Source organism: Gallinula chloropus, assembly GCF_964237585.1.
Source record: "Gallinula chloropus genome assembly, chromosome: 16".
NCBI lineage: Eukaryota > Metazoa > Chordata > Aves > Gruiformes > Rallidae > Gallinula > Gallinula chloropus.
Window position 1 is genome coordinate 6,609,088 of NC_140101.1, and position 24,687 is coordinate 6,633,774.

Below are 24,687 nucleotides of genomic sequence, written 5' to 3' on the forward strand. Positions count from 1 at the left end.
CACTATTCCATTAGTTTCTCCTTTGTTATACAGAAAGGAAAACTAATACACTTCCTTCTTGCTGTATTAAAAACCTTTCAAAAGGCAATCTTTATTTAAAACCAGACAAAACCTGTACCCTCACATCAATCCCTGACATGACCCTTCAGCACTGGTAACAGGAAGTTAATCAGGCAGCAAGAAGAACCTTACACACTTGGAAATCCTCTTGAAAGTGCGTACTGGGGGTGTGACATGAGGCAGTCTGGCACCCACAGAGCCCACGGGCGCAGTGCAGGGGTGCCTGAAACCAACACGTTCAGGACTTCACAGATGATGGCCTGTGCTTTTTCAAACTTAGAGAAGGTTTAAGTGCCCCGTTGTAGAGGATAAGGTCTGGGAAACCTGGACTAGTGGAGAGCACAGGGAGAAGAATTGGTGAGTCTGGGGGTTTGATTAATTAAAATAAAGGATATAATTTAGGTGCTGTTTAAGAGATGCAGAAAACCATTTCTCAATTAAATGAAGCCAAGTGACACTTCTGAGGTACATACACAAAATTATCACGCACAAGAGTTTCTTTCACTGAGAGGATACTAAAGGTCTCTATGGCAAAGTAATTCTCATTCACTGCAGCACTGCCACACCTCGCTGTCACAGTGTGGGTATTCCCAGAAAATACCATGAACTTACTCTGGGGTCCCACTTGTTAAGGTAAATTCAAAAGGCAATGAGATTTCAAGTCTGAGCTTTAATACCAGCACTAGAACACCATTCCATGAATTGATCGAAAACAATTTAAGATCTCATTTCAAAATCTTATGGCACAAGCCCAGCTCAGGAATAAGGTCCACTCGGCCAATTAAAAAACAAAATGAATCCACACCCCCTCCCGTCCAGACTAAGAGATACAAACCAGAGCTTTACAGAGAATGAATCAGAACTGAAGGCAGTTTAAGGCTTCATTAAAGTATCTGCCAAGTTCTGCAGTCACTTGTGTAATCCATTCTTTACACAGATTCAGTGGGAGTGCAGAGATACAATGCAGAGCAAAACCGGCTCATACCGCCCAGTTTGAGCAAGACACAGTCACATTATCTTCCGCGGGATTTAGAAGGACAGGGGAAGAAGTTTCATCCTTCCTGCAAGGAACCTTTGATTCTCCCCCAGCCCACTTTCCTTGAGTACAATTAGAGATGACTTACAAAAACAAACGCCACGCACACTAATACAAAAAATTAGCGCGGGGCAACACTCAAGTCTCAAGTTTCAAGTCTCAGTATCGTGATATTTTTCTGCCCCATCTGACAGAGTTAAAAACCAGACACAGCACGGCTTTCATCTAGGCAGCTGTTGGCAGTACAATCAATACAGGATGAGAGAATGAATCTGGATAATCACGGTTTTGTAATGCTGTCCTTAGTCTGTCGTCGACCTCCGGTACCAAAACCGAGCCCTGTAGTCGTCACTGCAGGTCATGAAGCCGGGGTTGGTAGGAGAATGGACAATACAGCGCACAATGCTGTTGTGCCCAAGAGAAAGGAGGTTTCTCCGTTCAGCAGTTCTTGAATCCCAGCAGCAAAGGCTTATGGTCCTTTCATCTGGAAGCAGCACGTAATCCTCTGTGTGGTTGAAGACAGCTTGTGTCCTGTGTACTTGTCGTCCACTCAAACCAGCTCCTAAACACACAGAGCAAAACATTAACCCAAACAAGATCAGAATGAGGGAGCTTCCCACGTCCTGAGAACAAACCGCCCCCAAGTATTGCTTTCTGCAGTCTACAGAGGAGCCTCTTCCCCAGCGAGCCCAACACTTCCACGTCCAACAGGCGAATCCATAACAAATATACTTTTGTAGCTGTATATACCTAGCATATTCTAAAACGTCTTGAGGGACAGAAAGACTGACTACTCCAGCTGGGTCAGTCAAGCCCAAGAACTCAGTATGACCACAACAGCCTCAAGCTGTGCCATGGGAAGTTCAGATTGGAGATCAGGAAAAAATTCTTCACTGAAAGAGTGGTGAAGCATTAGGATAGGCTGCCCAGGGCAGTGGAGGAGCTGTCATTCCTGGGGGTGTCCAAAACACAGGCAGACGCTGTGTTTTGGGAGATGGTTTAATGGTTACGGTGGTGTAGGGCTGATGGTTGGACTTGACCTTTGAAGGTCTTTTCCAACCTTAATGATTCTGTGATTCAATCACTTAACTCCAAGAGCTCTTGTATCTTATTTCTTCTGTACCAGGCTTACAGCTGTAACCAAAGGCAAAGACCACAGACAGCACAACACTCAGATTCTCATTATCAGTGCCAACTCTTGGGTTTAATGTGTGCATCACAGAGACCCTCATGTGACCTACTTCTGCTACACCTCCCCTCCAGACCCTGCTTTTACTCCCTGTGCACACACCTGCACCCTACCAGACACTGCACAAGGGTTCATTGAGGTGGTGCTGCACTCTGCTGGCTGAGGGCAAGACAGAGCCAGTGCACAGTCAAGATCCCCAAAGCAGTACACACAGTTCCCAACCTCCTCTCTTTTATGCTGTTGACTCCTAATGCTTAAGCACATTCCTGCTTGACCCAAAAGTTTCACAGCTGCTATCATCTGCAAAGCTTCCACGCCCTTCACTGTTCCTTAAGTCCTGCTGAGATCAAAGCAGGGTATTGTCAGCATGCTCCCAGTAAAGCTCCTGTGCGCCCAACTGTAGCCTTCAAAGAAAGGAGTCAACCAAACACCAGAAGCAAACTAGCTGTGGGTGTTACCAGAACACTGCCTGGCTTTGCCAAAGCCATCTTTCGGGTCTAATGACTACAAGTGCCCCAAAGAAGGTTCAGTTCCCACTATCTGGCTGAGTACTCTGCAGGAAACGGATCAGGCAGTTAGTTTTGGCTCTTCCAGTTTAAACTGTGCCCCTGTAACACACACAAATCTAAATGATCACCAGCACTAAGAGCGATGATGCTGTTTTAGTAATCAAGTTTCTAAAGAAAAACTAGAGAATAAATCCCTCTGCACAAACATCCTGGTCCTTAGGGCAGGATTCCTTTAGATTTCCCCTCATTTAGTGACAGCTTCCCTCCAAAGCCACAGAGTAAAGATGGCAGGAAAGTCTCCAAAACCTACCCAGACTAAGTATGCTTGCACTGACTGACATACAAGGATCACAGCTGCTCTTCTGGCATTTGTTAGTCCATGTCAAACGTTTCCAAAACTTTGGGGCAATCATTCCTCAAATCAGCAGTCTCCCGTTTTAAGAAAGTTTAAGAATTACTGTTCTTCTGACATCACTGCCCTACCGTAGGGCCATACCTGAAAAGGAAGGTACCTGGAAGGCCCCCCCCACCACATACCTGTGTACTTGACCAGCGTTCGGCCCGTGGATATCTCCCACAGTTTAGCTACAGAGTCTTTTCCACTCGACAAGATGTACTTTGAATTTTTGGAAAAAATAGCAGAACAGACTTCGGCTCCATCGTGTGCCTTCTCAAAAGTGGTGATGCAGCGATTTGAGACGCCATCCCAGAGTTTGATGCACCCATCCTTACTTCCTGTCACGTACATGTTGGCGCTTGCGTTGTAGTTCACGGAGCAGATCGCGTCAGTGTGCTGATCTTGAGGGTTGCAAGACACAAAACACTGGAAGGTGTTGATATCGTACAGTCGCAACGTGGGGTGCTGGGTGCCAACGAGTATGAAATCTCCAGAAGGGTGAAAAGAAATTGAGCGCAACATCTCTGCTTCCTGTTTGATGAAAAATAGAATGGGTGTAAGAAAGAACAAGCAATTGGAAACAAAGTATCAGTTCTGGGGGCAATAAAGTGCTAAAAAAGCCTATTATCCATTTACAAGATGGAAAAAGCTTTGTGCAGTATTGTAACAACAGGCTACCTTTATTGTAGGGATTGTCCTACAGCAGCCCACAGCACCTGCTCACAGGTTATCACTCCAAAGCGATGGGGCTTCGCCAGGCAGCCACGCTCCCCACTGCCTAACCCCACACTCTCCTCCCAAACACAGAGGATGTAATTGACTTCAAAGATACCCACACTAGGTTTGGTTTAGGTTAACAAAAAGCAGGCAGGCACTGGATTTAAATGCACATTATGCACAAACTCTTTGCATCTGATTAGTGCAATGCCTGCAAATTCTGTCACTGTGTGCTCCTATAGACCTACCCGCTTACGAACTCAAGACCCATTTCTTCTCACTGACACTTCAGTACTTATACATTCAAGCTCTGGTTGCTCTGAACTGGCAAGGTATCTAACCTGTATGTATTTGAAGGCTCTTTTGGCAGAAGGTTTGGAATAATCAAACAATTTAAGTGTGTAGTCCCTTGAACCAGATGCTAGGATCTGTTCTGTTGGATGAAAAGCTAAACATGTAACTTCATCCACATGATCATACAGAGTCCGAATAACGGGGTGATTTTCCATGTTTTGCTGTGCTGTCTCGTTCATCATGACCTGAAAAGAACATTCAACACGTTAGGAGTGTTAGCAAGCAGAACATGCTTTTCACAGGCTACGCTGGCTTTGGACTTGCAGGTTTTTTGCTTGCTTTGGGAGACTACAGCTACCCTTTCTGACACATAACTAGGCACATCATCACTATTACCTTAATTACTTGAAGGCCCATTATCTATTATCAGATAAAAATCCCTGTATCTCCACAGAGGTCAACCGACCTGCTCAACAGCAAACTAGTTGCAGGAACAGAGAACTGATGCAAAAGAACACATTGCCTTCACCAAGAGCCCAAATCAAAACCCTGTATTGCCATGTGAATGAAGGGAAGCTGGCCCTACACCATCCACTCACGCAGGATACCACTGAGAACTGGGCGTGTGCTCTGTGCATAAAAACCCCCAAATCCCTGAACAACCCACTTCTAAATTGCTACCCAGTAACTGTATTGAATAAAAACCTGAAGTAAATACACATGCATTCTGTGAAACAGTTTGGAAATGTGCAGTCACTGGAGGCTCTGGAGGCCAGAAGGGTAAGCGAGTTCAAAACCGAACCGTGTTCATACAACACAGCAATTATCAGCGACCACTAGGAGCAATTTCTGGCTCAATTCTCTAGAAGTCACGCAGGTATACTTGCCCTATTTCTTCTTCCTTTTCTTCAAGGGTACTTTATGAGCTGCTGTTGGAGTAGGAAACACGGTGAGACAGATCTTAGTCCGACCCACTGAGCCAGCCACAAGGCACAGACATGGCACGAACAGACAGCACCTCAAGAACTCACAAAGTCGTTATGATTCAAGTCATATTTTACCTCGATAGGCATTGCACTTTTGGCCAACATTCTCTCTGTATCAAGAATTTTTATTGAGGCATCAGCAGATCCTGTAGCTATTAACTGTCCATCTCTGCTGTATGTAGCTACGCGACACGGTCCTTTATGAGAGGTGACATAACAAGTCTCATATTCAGAGGCCTCAGGAGACATGGTCTGTACATCCGCATCAAATTCCAAGTCAATTCCCGTGCCTGGAGCCACCGTATCCGACCTTCCAATCGCGTACTGAACAGCACTGTCATCGTTCTCCATTCCTGAAAAGAGAGAAGTTGATGAACTTAGACCAGGATATGCTTCTCCTGGGACGGAACAGCCGAGGCCAGGTCTGTGCCACAGACTTTGTAACAGCTGTGAGGCAGGGTCTGAGACACACAGCCCCACTGAACAGGGCTAAGCTAGCAGAGCAAGTCAGTCACACAGCAGTACCTCCCGTGAGGTTCACTCTGAAGTGCTAGGCTGGAGCAGAACCCCACTCTTAAAATGAGCTGTGGAAATACAGCCAGCAAATAGCATAGAGCAGTGAGTGCTGACAAACACAGTGATGACTGCTTAACAACACCATCGACAGGCCTCCAGTCAGCTTTTTGCACAGGGAGAAATAACTCCCAACGCTATTAGACAGGATTCAAAGTAAAGAACTGAAGCATCTACTGACTCTTTTCCTCTCTGTTTTACTGAATTGAGCAACCCCCCTACTCTACAACCAACTATCCCAGCACTGCAAAAGAAAATTTTTACACCTCTTTGTGCCCACTCTACAGATTTTTGTGGGTTTGTTTTACTCCCAGGGTGTATCTATAGAGCAAAGACAGTTCAGCACTGCAAGCAGTAACAGGACAGACACAAGAATTTTCAGCTATGCGCCCAACTGTGATCATCCACTGATCAAACGCATCAGAACAGTTTCTCTTGCTTTCACTTACAAACTGGGAGCCCAGCCTTCGCATTTCAGACCCGGGGCTTCACGTATTTATACACTTGGAACTCAACTAGTTCAGGCAGCAGAACCAGTTCAGTTACAGTACAGAGAAGACGTGATGTTATGGCTAGACCAGTAACTCCCTCAGCTTGTTTCAACAGCAGCTCAAGTATTTTGCCTACATACTGCGGCACAGATGTACTTCCAGAGAGATAGAGAGCGCGACAAACAACCTTTGCTGAGATTCGAGACTGTGAAGCTTATCTTCTTGAGGCTGTGAGAACTGCCACTGAAAGGGCTCGTTCCCTTTCCACCACTGCCAGGAAGAGTCTTACAGAAAACGTTTCTGAAGTTGGCAGAGAAGCATGGGGGCCAATTTTCTTTTAGGTCTGCAGACTCAGTGATCCCAGGTACTCGAGTGCCTCCTCAGAAGGTTGCCAGTCACCCAGGACAGGTATTATTGCATGTTACAGAAGCTCAAACAAACAGGTTCTGACAGCACTCAGGGATCTTGTTTGGTTTTGATGCATACTAAAGAACAAAACGTAAAACTAGAAAAAAAAAAAACACCATGGAGGAAAGGCTGCATCTAACCACCTGAAAATGCTGCTCTGTTCCCAGCCACACGAAAAGATGTCTTCTCAGTAACACCAACCTCTCAATTCACAAGGATTCACAAGCTAGGGATTTAGAAACTGGACTTTCCTAAGTTAGCTTTTCCATTCCAGCTTACCTAGCTTAATGAGGTGCAGCAGTTGTTCGGATGGCGCGCAGACCGACTGTGGCTTTATCTCGTTTATCAAGCCATTGGCTATATTTATGTATCCATCATAGAGCAGCTGACTAATTATCAGTTTATAAAGTTGCTGACGGTCTTTCAAACTGACTTTTGTTCTATACATTGTGAGCAAGGAATGCCTCGGAGGGGCCTGAAATAAAGAAAGAAGAGAAATTACATACGAGAGAGTAGCAGGGAGCAGCCGCAACCTTGAAGCGTTAAAGCCCATCCCGCGGAGCTGCGGGGCGGGCACGGGACCCCACCGCCTTTCGGGCAGGACGAAGAAAAAAAGGGGGGAAAAAAAAAGGAAAAAAAGGGAGACCTGTTGCACTCGTGTGCCGGGCAGGTGAAAACCTCGCCAGCGCCTCAAGGAGGGAGCGGGAGAGGCCAGGAATTCCGCGGCCCCGGCTACCGGATGGTTCCGGCGGCGTCTGCGGCGGCCCCGGCGAGGCGACGGGGCTGGAAGGAGCGGGGCGGTCCCAGGGTTGGCCCCCTCACACCGCTCCCCCGCCTCCGGCCCGGCGGGGCGCATCCTCCCCACGCCTCCGCCCGCCGAGTCGCTGCCGGGCTGCGAGGCCAGTGAGCGGCAGGGAGGGGGCGTGGGGCAGAGGGACTGAATGAGGGCGGGGAGTGCTTAGCCGGTCACAGAAAGCGGGGCTGCGGCCGCCGGCGGGGGAGGGCGGGGACGGGCAGCGGCGGGCGGGGGCTGCGGGAGGTGGTGGGGGCGAGGCCCGGCGCGGGCAGCGGGGGCCGAAGGCGAGCGCGGCGCGGCCCCCGGTACCTACCGACCCTTCCTTCTGCCTCCCTCGCTCTCCCCCTAAAATGGCGACCGGAGCCCTGAGCGCATCGATTGGCGGCGGCGGCGGCAGGGGAGGAGGCGGCGGCGGCGGCCGGGACCGCAGAATGCTCCTCCGCGAAGGCTGCTGCATCGAGCGCCCGCAAATCGATTGGAGGCGACTCTTGAAGGAGAGAATCGCAGCATCACATGACCGTGGCGCCTCCCGCGGGCGCGCGCCCGAGCAACGCCAAGGCCCGGGGCGGGGGAAGAAGGGGGTGGGGGGGTTGTCACGTGACGGTGTGACGCGACCAGGGAGCCCCCGAGCGGCGGGAGGGCGGGGGGCGCCGGGCCGGGCCGGGCGGGGTGGGCAGGGCAGGCCGCGAGGGGCGGCGCGCAGCGCTGCCGGTACGGGCAGCCTCTGCCCCTGCGCCCTTCCGGGGAGGCCGAGGCCTTGGCCCGGGCTGGCAGAGCCGCGCTGCGGGCGGATGCGGGCGGCAGGCCCTGGTGGCCGAGCGGCCCGCGGTGGCGGGGACACACCGGCTCCCGGCAGGAGGGCGGTTGATGGCGGGGGGGCAGGGGGCCGGCCGGGGTTCTTTTGTGTCCCCGCGGCAAAGCTCCGAAACGGTGTTTCCGCTGAGACAGCAGGCTGCCGAACAGGGGGCCGTGAGCAGGCTGCCAAGCAGCTGGCGGCATGGCTCAGCCTGCAGGCCTTCCCCAGCGCCCCGTGTTGCCCAGCTGTGGGGGGGGCTATGGGCAGGCTGGGAGCCTGTCCCGAGGGCGCACCGCCACCCTCCCCAAAGTCCTACTCACGTCAGCCTCAAGAAACGGTAGTCGAAGTGGACGTGGGTCGAGGAGGGGGGAGGCCATGCTCCCCATGCCCCGTGGTAGCTGACGTCTGTCACACGCCGCGGCGACACGACGACCTGACATCTTCTTTTTACCTATCCTGTATTTCTTGCAAACACCACCACACACAACAGGGTCGCCTTCGCACTTGTTTTCAAGCACCGCTGACACAGTTAAAAGTCGCCTTTGATAGCGGTTCTTCTGAGGCCCAAAGTACCCAACCTAGTCTGGGCGGCCGCTTGTCACTCAGCGGCCCAGGCTCCCCTCACGGGTGTTTAAAGCGGGATGGCTTGGGCAGCAGCGGTGACAGCGCGGCAGCCTCACGCTCCTCCCGAGCCGCTACTCACAACCTGCGCTTGCTGATCCTCCGCTGCTGCTCAGCAACTCCTCGAGAACCCGTGCGGCTTCGGGAGCTGCCGTAGGCTGCAGCCGGCGTGACGGGAGGGGTCCGTGCGGTTGGCGAAGGTACCTCAGGCCAGGCGTCCCCCGGCACGCTGCGCCCTGCGTCCCCTTCGCGCTTGTCCTCAAACGCCGACGGCACGTGGAGGGCTGCCCTGGGCTGCGCGTCCCAACGAGCGCGAAGCTGAGGCCTGCGTCACCCCTCCGCCCGTCCCGTTGCCGCTCGGGGCTGCGAGCTACCGCCCGGGGCACCTACCTCGCCGACCGGACACAATGGCCCCTGGCCCCACTCGCGCTCGGCTCCACGCGAGGTGGCAGCACCGCCTCTCGCTCGGCCCGGGGCGGCGGGTGCGTGTGCAGAGGAGGAGCGGGGAGAGGCTGGCGCCTCGCAGGATGCGGGACTAACCTGTCGCCCTTCCCCCGCCGCCGGGGCGCGCTCCGAGGCCTCAGTGCCCGCGAGGAAGGAGCGGTAGTTGTAGCGTTGCCACAGGTGGGTGGTCTGGGCGTACGCGATTTGCGTAACGGGAGACCCGGCCGGGCAGAGACTTGGCGGAGAAAAGTGTGTGCGCGGGGCGCGATCGCGCACTTGGAGTACGGAAGGAGCCAGCGGCGGAGAGACGCTACGTAGAATACGCATGTAGCGTAAACACCGCCCCCGGGGCGGGCGGTTCGGACTCGCTCGGGATACGCAGCAGGCCGCCGTTGCGCATGCGCCCCAGAGGCTCCCGGAGACGAGGCTGGGCCTCGCGACGAGTGGAGCGTGTGGAGAGCCAATCGGCGAGCGGCCCGGTTGCAAAGGAGCCAATCATCGGGCGCGAATGGAGGGAGAGGAGCCAATGGCGAGAGGCCTTAGTTTAAAGGGTATTTAAGCCGGGGCGGTTTGAATTCAAACATCTACGGCGGCCGCAAGGAGGTGAGCAGAGCACAGCGGAGCGGAGCCCGGGGGTGAGCGGGAGACAGGCTGGGCGGCGGGGCCGTGGCTGCCAGTGCCCTGCTCCGCCTGCCGGCGTGAGGCAGGTTCATCCCGGCCCGAGCCGGGGGGGCTGTGAGCGCAGGCCGGCGGTTGCGGGGCCGGGGCGTGCCGCGGCGGGCGGTAGGCTCGGCCATCCTGGGCCCGGCGCGCGGAGCGGCGGGGACGCGCCCTGGAGCGGAGCCCCGAAGCTCCGTGTGGAACTGACCGCGGTTGGCTCCGTCTCGCCCGCAGGCCAAGCTGTATGTAGCCCTTCTCCTCGGGGACTATGGAGAAGAACGCGAAGGAGAACCACTGCGGGCACGCCGGCCGTGTGGCCAAGGTAAGCGGGCTGGCGGGAGCGCCCCTTCCGCTCGCACAGGGGCCGCGGGACTCCAGCGGTCTGCGGTAACTGACCGTGCGGAGCAGCGGGAGGAGGGAAGTGTCTTGTAGCCAGCTCCGTGCGCAGGGATCTACCGCCTGCCTTGTCTCTCAGTAGCTTTCTCTCGGAGACAACAGTGCCCGGGGCTTGCTCTTCTTTGATTCTGTGTGTCAGCACGCCCTACCTGTATTAAGGTGCCTTCCTCGGTTGTTTTAAGCATAGTAAGAGCCTTTACAGTGCAAATATACGTAGCAACTTATTACAGGGCTTGCTTTTGGAAGCTGCATCTGGGTTAACCAACATGCTCATGCAGCCATACTTACCTGTTTTTCTTTCTATGTAGAAACACATGCACTTTTTTGTTTTTTAACTTAAAGCTGACTTGGTCCTGGTAAGGCTTCAGAATAGTATAAGCAAAGTTCCTTTTTAATTGCACTGTCAATGTGCTAGTTCTAGTGATCTGAGCTAAAAGACCAGGTAATGTCTAGGGGAATATATGAACTTTTGCATGGGTATCACTAAGGAGTCAAAACTCTGAGAAGCCAACCACTAGCATTTGAACTTAGCTGGAGGTAGAGTATCCCAGACTAGCTAAGAGTTTATTAAATGAGAGCCTGAACTAGCTCCCATTACTGGCAGCAAATGATTAAAAGCAGGTAGTTGAACCTTACTGAATAAACCCACCTTGTTCTGCTGAACTCCCATTGCAAGTTATATTAAGCTGAAGAGCATTAAAGGAAGCAACGGCTCAATGCAGTGTATGTTTTTGTAGTGTGGATTTTCTGTCTTAAATACCTTTACCTGCCTGTGGGAAAGTTCCTCCACTAGCTTTAAGTGTGCTGTTGTAGTAAACTGCTTTTTCTTGTCAATGTAGAAATTCAAGTATATTTTCATATAGCATAAGATCAGGCTGCCCTAACATCTCCTGCTTTATGTGCTTTGTGTTTGTTCCTGCTCTGATTTGAGCCATGAAGGTTATAGCCTGCTATTCTACAATTAATACACAATCTCTTCTTTTTGAAGGTTGCCAATCCCATTGGGGATGGCCCAAAGCGTGTCCCTGTCTCTCAGCATTCTGTGCAGAGCTGGTTACAGAACAGTGGAGTTCAAGCACAACGTGTTTTGTGTCCTTCAAACTTTCCCCAGCGAGTTCCTGTGCAATCACAGAAACCTGTACTGTCAAACAAAAAACTGTCTAATAACCAGACAACGCAGCAGCCCCGACCAAAACTTCCAGTCCAACCTACTGCTAGGTCTCAGGTTCCAAGCAAGAACAGTGAAAAACCTCCACAGGCTCCAGTACCTGGTAAATCTGAGGATGATGTACCTGTATCTATACGGTTGTGATGCTTGGGATACAGCTGAGCACAGTGTGGAAAAGCACAGAGCTGCTGCTGATGTGGGATGGTTCTGCAGAGAAGCTGGTTGTGCCCACAAACTGCTGTTTAGGTGTTCCTGTGCTACCCACTGCTGGGATTGCCTGTTTAAAGCCAGTGTGGGTGGTGGAAAATGTCTGGATACTCACTAGGCAGCTGTGAGCAAATGTAACTGGCACTTATACATGACAGTTTTTTCCAGTATTTATGTTAATCTCTTCCATGTAAGAATACTGCATTTTTGGGGGGAATCATAAGGGCTTTTAAGAAAGCTTTTAACATTACTTTTGGTAGCACTGGTAACTGCTGTGCTGCTTTGCCAATAGTAAGCCTCACTAGGTTGTTTACAGTGTAATTGAATGGATTCTAAGAACTCCTGCAGATACCACAGAGAGGTCAGATTAGGTGCCCTGTGTGTTTTTTGTATTGTGTCTGTGGGTCTGGCTCAAAGTTGATCTACTTCTCTCTACATAGCAAAAAATCCTGAAGTGGAAAGCACCTCTAAACAGAAAAATGAAGAGACCACCAAAAACAAAACAGAAGAGACTAAAAAGTAAGTTGCATGCCTCAACTGTTCTAGCTAACAGAGTTGGATTAGGCTTGGTTTTAATTTCAGATTGCAGCTAAGCTTGAAGGCTACTTTACCACTCAGAGACAACATATGACAGTATAGGAACACTTAGTTTGACCTGATAATTTTCAGGAACAAGGACTTCCTGTAATCTTAACAAAACTAGCTCAATGAGTAATAGCTCTTCCCTTGAGAGAACAGTGATAGCCACTCCTCCAGGCATAAGATGCACACTTGAAAGCAGAGCTTGTGTGTGAGAAGCTGGAGTTAGTAACTAAGGATGAAGTTAGTTTGTATGTGGGCACTGTAGCCAGTTCTGACATGGACTAGTCAGTACATCTGTATGAAGTTCATTGAAATGAGCCTGGCTCTGTAGGATTTTGATGTAGTAGTGTGGCTGATGTTAGAGTCTTTGTGCCTATGCGTTAGGAAGGAAGAGACCAACTGCCAGAGCTTCCTTTTGAAGAGTCTCAGTGTGTGTTTTACCCTCTTGGTGGTGTGCTCTTAAAGACCAAAATCTAGCTCAGATCATGAAGTTTTACCTACTGAACTGTAACACTATCAATTGTGAATGTAGGTGCCAAAGTCCACCCAAGGATCCAGCTTGTATAACTCGATCTTTTCTCTTGCAGAAGGCAATGGTCTCTTGATGATTTTGAAATTGGTCGTCCTCTGGGGAAAGGAAAATTTGGAAATGTCTATCTGGCCCGTGAAAAGCAGAGTAAATTTATTCTTGCCCTGAAAGTGCTCTTCAAAACACAGCTTGAGGAAGCTGGTGTGGAACATCAACTACGAAGAGAAGTTGAAATACAGTCCCATCTTAGGTAACTTTAGTGGCCAATTCCACTTTGCTTCATTTGTATTCAAATAAAGTAACTGTTTATTGTAACACCCTGTTGAAGAGGAGAAAAGCTTCTTAAACACCCAAGGCCTTGAGACTGCTAGTTAGGCTTCTTTCCTTTCTGCACCAGGTTTTACCTTTGTCCAGCTTGCAAAGAGAATTAGTATTACCTGTGGTAATAATTCTTCCTATTGGTCCCCCTTGCCCTTATCTACTGCCTGGATTTCTGTGGGTAACTGCAATTTCTCTGGAGTCTGAGTTTTGGTGTTCTGTTTGGAAAATAAGCCTGACTTGCTAAAGAAATTAGCTGCTTCACAGAGTGTTTAGTGTGTATAAAGCTTAAATTCCTGAACTTTTCCAGCTGCAGAAAGGCATGTTTGAGAAGACAGGAACTGGCCAAGCTGTGTGAGCTGAAGAAACCCTTAAAAGTTCCCATGCTGGCCTTAAAGGGGGGAGGCAGGAAGGGGCAATTAAAATGTTGTGGATGAATATGTTAAGATATTTACATCTCATTGCAGGCACCCCAACATCCTCAGGTTATACGGCTACTTCCATGATGTTACCAGAGTCTACCTTATTCTAGAGTACGCACCTCGGGGAGAAGTCTACAAAGAACTTCAGAAGCTGACCAAGTTTGATGAGCAAAGAACTGCTACTGTAGGTTGTTCTAGCTCCTTGCATATTACTTGCTCTTCCTAGCTGGCATAAATAGCTGAGGCATAAAGCTAGCTCTTCAGATAACATTCTGTATGGCACTGTGTGATGGACTCATGTTGTGACTTGCTTCTAGGGAGGGATAAATTGGGGAGACAAATCACTGCACAGCACTAATGGTGTTCAGTGTTACTTAAGAGCAAGAGCTCGGTCACCTCAGGCAGGGCCTGTATTGCCAGAGTTTAAGGAACAGTTGCTCTGACTTAAACTACTAGTGATGCCTAGAAAACTCTAGCCAGATAAGTTACAGTGATAATGTTTCTGAAGCCTTGTTCTCTCTGCACACAGTACATCACAGAGCTAGCAGATGCCCTATCCTACTGTCATTCAAAGAGTGTGATTCACCGAGACATCAAGCCAGAAAACTTGCTGCTTGGCTCAAATGGGGAATTAAAGATTGCTGACTTTGGATGGTCTGTGCATGCTCCATCTTCTAGGTGAGAATGTAATATTCCTTACACAGTGCAATACTTCTGTAGTGAAAATGTTGGCTTTCTTGTCACCCGTAGCTGTGGAACGGGTAAATGCAGACTTCCTAAAATACTGGGGGGGGGGAATAATTTAAGACCTGTCCCACTGCAGCCAAAGGAGTGTTTTTACCCTGTTTTTCCAACTTGTATACTTTCTGTCCCTGAAGCAAGTGTAGGCTGGTGTACTGCTGTAGGGTTACAGCAGTCCCTGAGATTACACACCAGCACTTGCATTCCAACATCATGCTACCAGTGTACTTGGGACCTCTCCTTAATTAGTTGAATTACACCTGATAAAGGAAGCATCTATGGGACTGGAAAAAGGAAGGGTGAGACTGAACTGATTGAGGTGCTCCAAAGCACATGTAGAAAACTTACTGTTGGGAATGTACCAGTATTCTGGTGGTGCTGAGTCTATTCAGGGCAGACTGCAGTGAGGGTCAGGTGGCTGCCACCATTAGCTCCTGAACTGGACCTTAAAATTGTCACAATAAGTAAATGATTAACTTCACCTTTTCTTCAGGAGAACAACTCTCTGTGGGACACTTGACTACCTGCCTCCTGAAATGATTGAGGGGAGAACACATGATGAGAAGGTGGATATCTGGAGCCTGGGAGTTCTGTGCTATGAATTCCTTGTAGGGAAACCACCTTTTGAAGCAGAAACATACCAGGAAACCTACAGAGCTATTTCCAGGGTATGTGCCAGTGCTTATTTGGACTAGTTGAATCTTGCTGCCTTTCAGTTCTGCCATACTGAAGTTTAACAAATGGTCACATTGAAGCAGGGCATGTACTAGCACTGTAGCAAGAAATGATAGACTAGATACTTCAACTGTCTTTCATTCACTAGAATGACTGTAAGAGACCTTAAGATATCTTGCCTGACTTGCTTGCTTCTACTGTTTCTGCCAGCATCTAAACTACCTTTCTTAAAAGCAGCTACCTGATCTTCCTGTTTCCTTTTTCTAATTTGAAGTGAGTTACCAAAACTACATAAGCTTAACTCTTCCTGTTGCATACCCTAGGAAGGTTTCAGCAACCCCATCTCTTTTGAACTCCTTTATTGAAAAGTACACCAGCTTAATTTCTACAAGCAGCGAGAGCCTTGTTTCCTTTGGGATGATGGAATTAATCTTATCTCAGTCTGCTGAGGTGCAGAGCCCACAGGGCTGGCACATCCGTCCTTTTTTAGCTGTACCTCAGAGGGTGGAGCCCTCTATTTTGGTTACTGCCAAAGAATTTTTGCATCATCTTTCATGTCCTTCCTTTTTCCTTAGGTGGAATTCAAGTTTCCCCCATTCGTAACAGAAGGTGCAAGGGATTTGATTTCAAAGCTGCTGAAGCATTGCCCATTCCATCGTCTGCCCCTGAAGGATGTGCTACTTCATCCCTGGATTACAGCAAACTCGACAAAGACACCCACCAGCAGAAAGAGTGATGTTGCTGCCCCACCCAGAACACAGTCTTAGCAGGGGTAACCTCATGGGATCACCAAGAGGTGTTCTGTACTGTGACTACTGTAATGCTTGCAATAGGAAACAGGTCCTGGACTCCCGTGGCAATTGGATGCAAATCTTTGGGTTGGCTGTTGTCTTAAACTCTAATTGCAGTGGAAAATTATTTGACTCCTTAGCTGGAAGTTGTGGAATATTTAATATACTTGAAATCAGTTACATGTGGGCCAGGTTGGTTGATATAAGTATTAAGCTGTTCAAGGATGTAGTCTGTCCTCGTAATAGTTTGGTGTTTCCAACAACAGGAGGAAATTGTTCTAGCTTACTGAACAGTGCAATATCCTGGAGATACCTGCTTCCTAACTTCTTGGGCTGCTAAGGGTATCAAACTGTGGTGTAATCTGAAAAGTGAGAGGAATGCATATGTGTCCTGAAAATGTGTATGTTATTTTTGTTTCTTGTCTTACATGTGAGCACTCAATGTTTTAAATAAAGACTTGTTAAATACTGCCACAGGCTCAATACTGTTCTGGCATTTACCCTTGCACTGCCTGCCTCTAACCACTTGTCTCTTGCCATGAGCACAGCTTGACTCCTTGATTAGGAAGCTTTGTTCCCCCCTCTGTCACAAAGGGAGCTGGTACAGAGTTCTTGCTCAAAGTGCTGATGCCACCAAGTAAATGTGGTCACTGACTATTCTACAGGCTCAATGTAGGATTACAGGGTAAGTACAAATTGTGGGGCTACTTCCCTTGCAGGTTTTCTGCAACTGCTGAAAACAGGCCTGCTGCTTCTGCCTTTTTAAAAAAGCAGTTACTCAAAGAACAGTGTGAAAGCACTTCTAAGAAAAGTCAGGGAAGTATTATGAGAGAAGCAACAGAACTAATGCTATCAGCTAGTGTAGAACTTCATTACCTAAAACATAGCAAGGATCAAGCCATTCCAGGAACACACTTCAGGAGAGCTAAGAGAAAGCAATTTATTGTTTTTATTATAAGACTTAAGTTTGTCTTTGCTATTTTACAAACCACTTTAAAAAATGATCCTTTTACAAGCAAGGATTCTAGAATTCAAAATATATTCTCAAATTAATTTAAAATACACTTTGCAAAAACCTTCATCTAAACAAATTGCCAGTAACTTATACAACCATATTTATCTTAGCAGGTACTCTGAATTCTGGTCATAACTTAATGAAGCTCTGTGTTTATAACACATGCTGGTCTATTTTAATTTAAAGCAAAATGCACCTAATGATTCCTGCTTTACAGAAAGATTTTTTTTTTTTCAAGAAAAAAAGACAGCATTTTCTATCGACTTTAGGATAAAACACCTAAAGGAAATGATTAATTAAATGAAAATAAGGAGTCCTTTTGAGTGTTCTGGCATTCTTTTGTTATCCTTGGTGAAAGAACATTGCCCAAAACTGTTACACTGAGGGAGGGGCCTGGAGGAAGGCATGTCCTTGAGGGGCAAACTGATGTGCAACTTGTACCATAATTAGAGCTGGCTCAGAGTAAAGCTGAAACTGGTACCCAGGACAAGCTCCCACCTTCAGCAGCTGTGCTGTAACCTGGGCATGGAACAGGAACCATCTAGGGTGTTGGGTGTTTTTAATAAGCAGCTTGTTGGTGGTTAGCCCCTCCTCCTGTCCTACTCCCAAGGCTGCTGTTTGAGCAGTCTGTGCACTGCATGTGTATACTCTACACCAAGTGTAACTTCCATTATCCACATGTGCAATGCTGCAAATTCTCAAACTAGTAAACCCAACAGCTTTCCCACATGTTCTGTTTCCAGGCAGCAGGCCCTGGACCAGCTTGCTGCCTCAGGGTCAATGAAGTAAGTGATGACATCTCCCCTTTTCTCCATCTTGGAGAAAACATCTGACTAATGAAGTGGTAACTACACCACAAGGATGGATGGGGCTGTGACTCATCATCTTTAAGCACAACCTCTGCTTGCTGACTGGTGAGCCTAAGACGCCTCAGAGCATCCAACCAGCCTCTGGGTTGGACATGCTGAAGGTAAAAGGAGTTAGGATGCAATTTAAGGTTGTAACTGAGTGGAGTTAATAGGTTGCTGATAAAGATAAGCCACTTGCTCCTTCCCTCCTTCAGCCAACTCCCATCCTAAACACACTACCTTCCCCTTAAATCCCTCTTTCAGAGAGAGAAAAAAAACCAAAACAATTAAAAAATTACTCTGATCACTGGGGTAATTTCCTGCTACTTTAATCAGATTTCTGTGTGAACAGATCTGTCAGAGCCACTTTGGGGTAAGACAGAAAACATAAAAAGAGCAGACCTGGAAAGAAGATCAGGTCTAAAAGACTCAGGTCTGGCTTGAACTAGTGCAGAGAGGCAGCCTGAAATCCAGGTTTACCACAGGAGATCACAATGACTACCTAGTTTTGGGATCCAGTTGTTAGGCTAACTGAAAGGCAGTATGTGAGTATATGTATGTGCAGCTGCATTCTAATAGTAATAGTGCCCAACTAAGGAAATGAAAAGCACCTCTAATTGGTATGTTCAATTAGACATCTGTCAGACCAGTACAGGAAATTGCTCTTGAGAAGTGATGAATTGTGATGTCTGGACTTCAGGTGCAGATTTGTTTCATCCACAGGAGCAGCAGAACACTGCTAGGGTTCATTTACAGATAAAAAAAGTCTCTAGTATAAAACCCCAGGTACCTCACCTTTGACTTGATCTTTGAGGTACATTCAGAGGAGGTAACACTGATTTCAGTACACTCTGAATTTCTTCTGAGTATGTAGACATAAAAAAAATTGAGGACTAAGTCCAGTTGCTAGTCTGTAAATAAAGCATGTTTTCAAACACTAATCTTGAAATGTGGAAGCACCACAAAGGAGCTGTAGTTTGAAATAGTGCATTGCCTATACTGGCTAGAACAATTAAGCCTACAGGTAATCCCACTTAAGTGAGCTCAGCACATGTGGTGTATTGCAAGACTGGGGTCATAATATGTCTTTTATAACAAAAAGACCCACCTTAAAGTCTCATATGTATGCTTACCAAAAGAACTACAGAGTAGGATGTTGTTTATTCCACAGACTATTAGTAATAGAATTTTATTCTTGTTTCCCAACTGCACAGTAATGAACTAATGGTGCCACTCTATTTTAGGCCTTTTTGTGTGTGTGTCAAAGACCTAGATGATAAAGACCCAGAACTGTGTGTTCTAAAGAGGCTGCTCATTGTCAAGCACTTATATTACCACTTCCAGTGGAAACCAGATACCATTTTAACAGGTTTTTCTAAAGAAGAGGTGGTAAGAGGATAAAGACACTTTTCACAGTTGACATTCACCTGAAAGGACAAGTAAGAAACGCAAGAGGAGCTGGGCATTAACATGAATCCAAATAAGTCTTCTGAAGAAATGTAGCGATCTGAAAAGCTACATGGATACAGAGCTTTTTTTTAAAAAAAAAAAAGAGTAAAAGCCAGCAGGAAGTCATCATGGATTTGGAGCAGGAGGTTTGAAGAAGCCAATCTTCCGGCAGTATCGGACAATAAATGGCACAGAAACTACAGTGATGCTGATTCGTACCGGAGCAAACAATTTGTGCACAGCGTACGCCAACACAAAGGTGCTTGTCCCAGCAGCCATTTTAGATTGCAATGATGATTCACTGAAACCCAGCTTGAAGAGAACTGCAGTCATATCCACACCACTGGGGGAGAAAGAAAACAGGATTTTTTAGTTTATTTTAAGGTTGCATACTAAAGAATATGAATTCAAAGTGCTGTTTCTTTCAGGGACTTTAACATGGCATGCTAAATAATGAAAGCAGGGGATTATTTCAACAGGAACAGCTCAGGTTACTTCTGCAGCAACACAACATGCAATATTTTCAGATGTACAATTTTTTTTCCTTAAGCTGAAAAGCTCCCTGTGAAGTCAGCTATGTTCTTAGTTTTACAACCATATAGCTGCAGCACATGCATGGAAAATACTCAGCCCCATATTCAACCTTCAGAGATAAAATAATCTAATTCCCTACTAGTGAATTTTTGAAAGTTAGAAATCTCTGAGTGTGCTGGAAATTAATCTTCTCAAAATGGACAACACAGTCCCTGTTGTTAGGCTGAGAATGTTATAACAGCGGAGTACAAAGCTGTTAAAATGACAAGTACCTTATCTAAAATCCAGCAAGTGAAGGAAGTATTATGGATCTCAATCCATTAGCATTTTAATTCTCTACAGACATAGTAGCTTTCTTCAAGGTTCCTATGTTTGGAGCAATTGTCTAAACAAGTTGTTCCCGTAACTCCCCCCCTTCGCTTGCCAGTACAGACAGTATCTTGTAACTGGGAGTTAAATCACACCTGAAGGAAAAAAACTTGCATTGTCACTGCACGCCAGGCTGCAGTAAACAAGAGACACCAAGCATTCACATAACCCCTCTGGAGTCAGGAGTAAGCAGCAGGGAATGCTTTGAGAAACAATGTTTTCCCCTACTTCCTCAGCTTTAATATCTCATCCTTAACAGACACATCTGTAAAGGCTGCATTCCCACCAAGAGTCAAATACAGAGTTTCCCACATGACTCCTGTATAGTTATCCAGTGTTTTCTTTTTTAATCCAACCCTCAGTGACTGTTGCCTTTTGCAGTTTCAACTGCAGAAACAGAGTTCAACACCCCCCAAAAAAAGTTATCTCTAAGCTCCAGCACCTTTCTACCCTATCTTTAGAGACCACACTAGTGTTTGAGAAGAAATGATATCTCTGCAGAACAAAAATAAATTCCCTCATCTGGCTGGTTATTCTGGCGCAGTCTCTACTCTGCTGTTTTCACTTGCCCACCATGGGCTGTGAATCTATCCAAGAAGATCACATCCATCTATCTTCTCTAGTGCTTGATGGGAGATCAGATCCATTGATGGATCCACCTACACTAAAAATTCACAAGATGACTCTGTCTGGATCAAACAGACATAGGTAAATCATTACCCAGAGGCTACAGACACCTGTACAAACCTCACCTTGATACAGCCAGGTAGAAGATTCCTAGAGATACTAATGAAATTCCAACATGGAATGAAACCCCTACAGCACCATATTCTTTAAAAACTTGTTTCAGTTGCTGGGATTTGTTGAGTTTCTTCTTTTCACCACTGGGATCCGTGGCTGCCTTTTCGGTGGATACTCCTGCATCCTAAAAAGAAAACAAAAGTATTTATTAGCATCAAACACAACATCATATGGTAGTTAGTTCAACCAGTCTGAAACGATGAAGGAAGCAGCTAGCATACAGTGCTGTTCAGAATGCTCTGGGAAAGACAGGAACACGTTTCTCTCCTTCACATCAGGATGGCAGATGCCTGTGGCAGAGCCCACTGAAGCTCCCTTTTCCCAACTACTCGTATCAAAGGGATGTGCTGAACCTGGTTTGAGTTCTTACACAATGCAAGTTTCATATTTAAAAGTGTTGTCATAGTCCCAGTCTTCCATCTGACCTGACCGTGTGCCAAGGCACGCCGACACAGTTGCCTGAGAGATGAGACAGAGGTGCCAAAGAGGTATTTGCTTACACCCACTGCTCAGCTCTGTACAGCAAATTCTTGTAACGCAGCTTTTTGTTCAAGAGCTAAGCAGCTGATGGCTTGGAAGCCTACATGATCCCACACTGATGCTGGCTTACTAACAGCTGACTGACAGAAGAGGTCTAACACTTCAGTTCCTATAAATCATCCTCTGCAGATCAGCTAAAAAAAAAAAAAAAAAGGGGAGATCTGGTAAACTGTTACTGTTCACAGCAACAAGCAATACTGCTGCCACAGTGTAGACAACAGCTACACTGACAGGCCAGCTGGCTGTCCAGACTTCAGGATTTTACTCTAACAGCAAGCAACTGTCAGGAAAGATTAGAAGGGTCCTTTCCTTTCAGCTGAATTCAGCAGCAGATGTGACATCTGAAGGCCACTGCTGCCCACAGGACAGGTACAGCTACAGCTACCACATGCCTGGCACCGCTTCGTCCCACCACACATTGGTTTTGAGGCACACACAGTGAAAGAAAACCTCTTCTCATTAATCCTTGGGCTTGGTGAGATTGCAAATTAGGATAGAAGGCAGACTGCTCTTACAATACTCATGGTAGGGGGAAATGGCTTTAATCCATGTTTTTTACCACACCAGCCCCCCAAAATGTTTCCTGACATTTTTATCCTTTTTAATCATAATTTGTGTTACTTTGTGTTTCATTTTGACAGGAAATCAGGCTGATCAGTAAGTAGGTATTCAGAGAATTGTGTAGCTCAACTTAGTCCTGTATTTTTTAAATTTTCAGATGTAATAGATAACGATACTTTTTTTTTCCTCTTGTGAGTTTAAACAATATTTGAATAGAAACTAAAATTTGACTGAGAAAGAGAGAGGTCCAGGAAAAAAAGAAAACCTTTACCTCTTAAACCAAGCAGTTTTAATACTAGATGAGAGGGGAAAAATATGTTCAAATATATATTTTTTGAAGCAAGCTCATTAAGCAAAAGAACAGATTCATAGTTAGATAATCTAATTACTTTCAGCCACTGTCATTAATTAGATTCCACACATGGCTGTACTACATGGCTGCTACTTCACCGTGTTGCAGAACTCATTCTCTTAACCTTCAGTTTAATTGGGGGGTGTGTGTGTGTGTGTGCTGTTACAGGGAGAAAAGAATACTCTTAACTCCCAATCTGTAAAACTTAAATATTGAGTTATTGAACGTAACTACTTGAATGAACTGAATAGTCTCATAATACCTTCTGCCAAAAGTTGTCCTAACAATTCAATCAATAACACGTGCTTAGTCAAGCACACTCATTTATTTAACAGTGTAATTTCCTTAAAAGCCAAGTGTGGTTTGCATGGTATTTTAAGATTTAATAGCTTATAGCAAATGTTCCATCCAAAGAAAGATGATCATTATCTATTTAAGGAGCTAAACACGAACATTTTCTTTAGATAGCTGCCATGAAAACAGGAGCTGACAACCTACAGAGATACATAAGCCTCAGAAGAAGTCTGCATCTTACAGCCACGTTTGCAAGATGCATCATTAAGGATTGAAAACCAGCATGTTCTCATCCCTCAAGTACCTTTCAATTCAGCCATGCCCTCAGGTTCACTTGCCAGGCAATTTCTGCATGATATCAAAGCAAGATGTTAAAAAAGTACCACTTCAACAGATACTATTTGGACTACTCAGTATGGTTCATGTCCTGAATGACACACAACTTAAAAAAGGAAGCTACCTATTTCCCATATAATTCTGATACAGTGTTTCTGGTAGAAAGTCAGTTGTATTCACATCATTTAGACAGATTCAGCTTCTGGATTAACTAAGGCAGGAAAACAAACCTCATGAATTATGTTACAGTTTGAAATAAGTCTACAGAAATTAACCTGAAAATTCAGCCGTAGAAATTAAACTGTAAATGAGGCTTTGCACAGAAAGCTCACATCCACAATCCTGGCACAAGCAGGTCCCCATCTCCTACAGAAACCCAACATAAACATGATTAATGGTCGACTGCAGTGTAGAAAAAACAGTTCCATGCATGGCCTTTGTTTGGTTTTCTCTCTGAGTCAATTCAAGTTTAAAACCAAACTAACGTATGGTAGAAATTCATAAGGTTTTTTTTTCTTTACATCTCCCTCAAAAAATAGGTGCAGGTTGAGAGCACAGTGAAACACATAATTAACAGGCTGCATGTCCATATTTTCTCTCTCAGCTAAGCCAGGCACCACACCTCTCTGTGGGCACTCTCCTACTGCCATTGTCATAGAATCACAGAATGTGTAAGGCTGGGTGGGATCTTGAGAAGCCACCTAGTCCAAACCCTGCAGTGAGCAGGGACATGACTAGATCCGGTCGCTCAGAGCCCCATCAAGCCTGACCTTGAGGATCTCTAGCGATGGGGCCTCCACCACCTTTCTGGGCAGCCCATGCCAGTGTCTCACCACTCTCATATTGAACTTTTTGCTAATACCCAACCTAAATTTCCCCTTTTCGAGTTTAAAACCATCACCCCTTGTCGTACTGCCACATGCTCTCAGGAACAGTTGCCCAGCTTGCCTACAGGCACCTTGCAGGAGCTGTAACCCATGGCCCCTTCAGAAAGCCCTTCCAGCCACTGCCACCAGAACTCCTGGGCTTCTCAGTGTCTGTGTGAATTACCGCCCCCGACGTTTTATTTTATTTCATTCTTCACGACTCACCTGAAGTGCTCAAACGTCCGCAGCCTCCAACACCGACCCCTTCACCCCCCCACACACCGCGGAGGCGCAGGCCAGCTGAACCCCTTCTCTTGAAAACGCCCCCAAACGCTGACAAACACTTCCAGGTCAGGCCAAATTATGAAATTATGCTTTAATCAAACCTACGACCCTCTGCCAGCCAACACACCTCCCTCCGGAGGCGGGCCCTGGGCCCGTGCTGCCCCCTCACACAGCGCGGTACCTCACAGGGGAGACCCTCCCACACCCCCCCGTCCCCTGCCCCATCTACCTTAGCGGAGGTGCCGGCAGCAGACCGCAGCCTGACGAGGGACAGCGATGGGTTGAAGCTGTCCCGGGCGTGACGGGAAACGCAACTCAGAACGTGAGGAACGGCGGCGAACCGGGGGCTGCCCGCGACCACCGGCGGCCTCAGCAGGACCAGGCGCACCAGGCGGTACATAGCGACAGCGCAGCTCTGCCAGGCGAACGATCAGACCCGATGAGTTGAATACCAATCCCGCCCAGCGCCGGGAAACCGCCTCCTTAAAGGCGCAGCGCCCTTTTAAGGCGCTGCGCCTTTAAGGAGGCGGTTTCCCGCCTAAAGGAGGGTGGTTAGAGATGTCTCTGCTCCGTGAGGCGGAGCGCTCGCTGCTCGCTTTCGGTATGAGGGGAAAAAGCCATCTCAGAGGAT

General features: G+C 47.2%; 3 protein-coding genes across 3 annotated transcripts; 1 reads left to right on the plus strand and 2 right to left on the minus strand.

Moving 5' to 3' along the window:
• Positions 1 to 283: 283 nt before the first annotated feature.
• Positions 284 to 9,470, minus strand: CSTF1 (cleavage stimulation factor subunit 1). The gene is made up of 7 exons (XM_084271684.1): positions 8,573 to 9,470; positions 7,770 to 7,943; positions 6,940 to 7,135; positions 5,264 to 5,541; positions 4,250 to 4,447; positions 3,332 to 3,722; positions 284 to 1,658 (listed from the first exon to the last, which is right to left on the minus strand). The coding sequence occupies exons 1-7, from the start codon at positions 8,690 to 8,692 to the stop codon at positions 1,399 to 1,401; spliced, it is 1,617 nt and encodes a 538-aa protein (XP_084127810.1). The 5' UTR covers positions 8,693 to 9,470; the 3' UTR covers positions 284 to 1,398.
• Positions 9,471 to 10,245: 775 nt separating this feature from the next.
• Positions 10,246 to 15,782, plus strand: AURKA (aurora kinase A; the record flags this gene model as incomplete). The annotated part of the gene is made up of 8 exons (XM_084271697.1): positions 10,246 to 10,299; positions 11,362 to 11,644; positions 12,189 to 12,267; positions 12,918 to 13,109; positions 13,645 to 13,783; positions 14,129 to 14,277; positions 14,834 to 15,008; positions 15,591 to 15,782. The coding sequence occupies 8 exons, from the start codon at positions 10,246 to 10,248 to the stop codon at positions 15,780 to 15,782; spliced, it is 1,263 nt and encodes a 420-aa protein (XP_084127823.1).
• Positions 15,783 to 19,180: 3,398 nt separating this feature from the next.
• On the minus strand, positions 19,181 to 24,456 carry FAM210B (family with sequence similarity 210 member B; the record flags this gene model as incomplete). The annotated part of the gene is made up of 3 exons (XM_084271621.1): positions 19,181 to 19,461; positions 20,774 to 20,946; positions 24,286 to 24,456. The coding sequence occupies 3 exons, from the start codon at positions 24,454 to 24,456 to the stop codon at positions 19,245 to 19,247; spliced, it is 561 nt and encodes a 186-aa protein (XP_084127747.1). The 3' UTR covers positions 19,181 to 19,244.
• Positions 24,457 to 24,687: the final 231 nt, after the last annotated feature.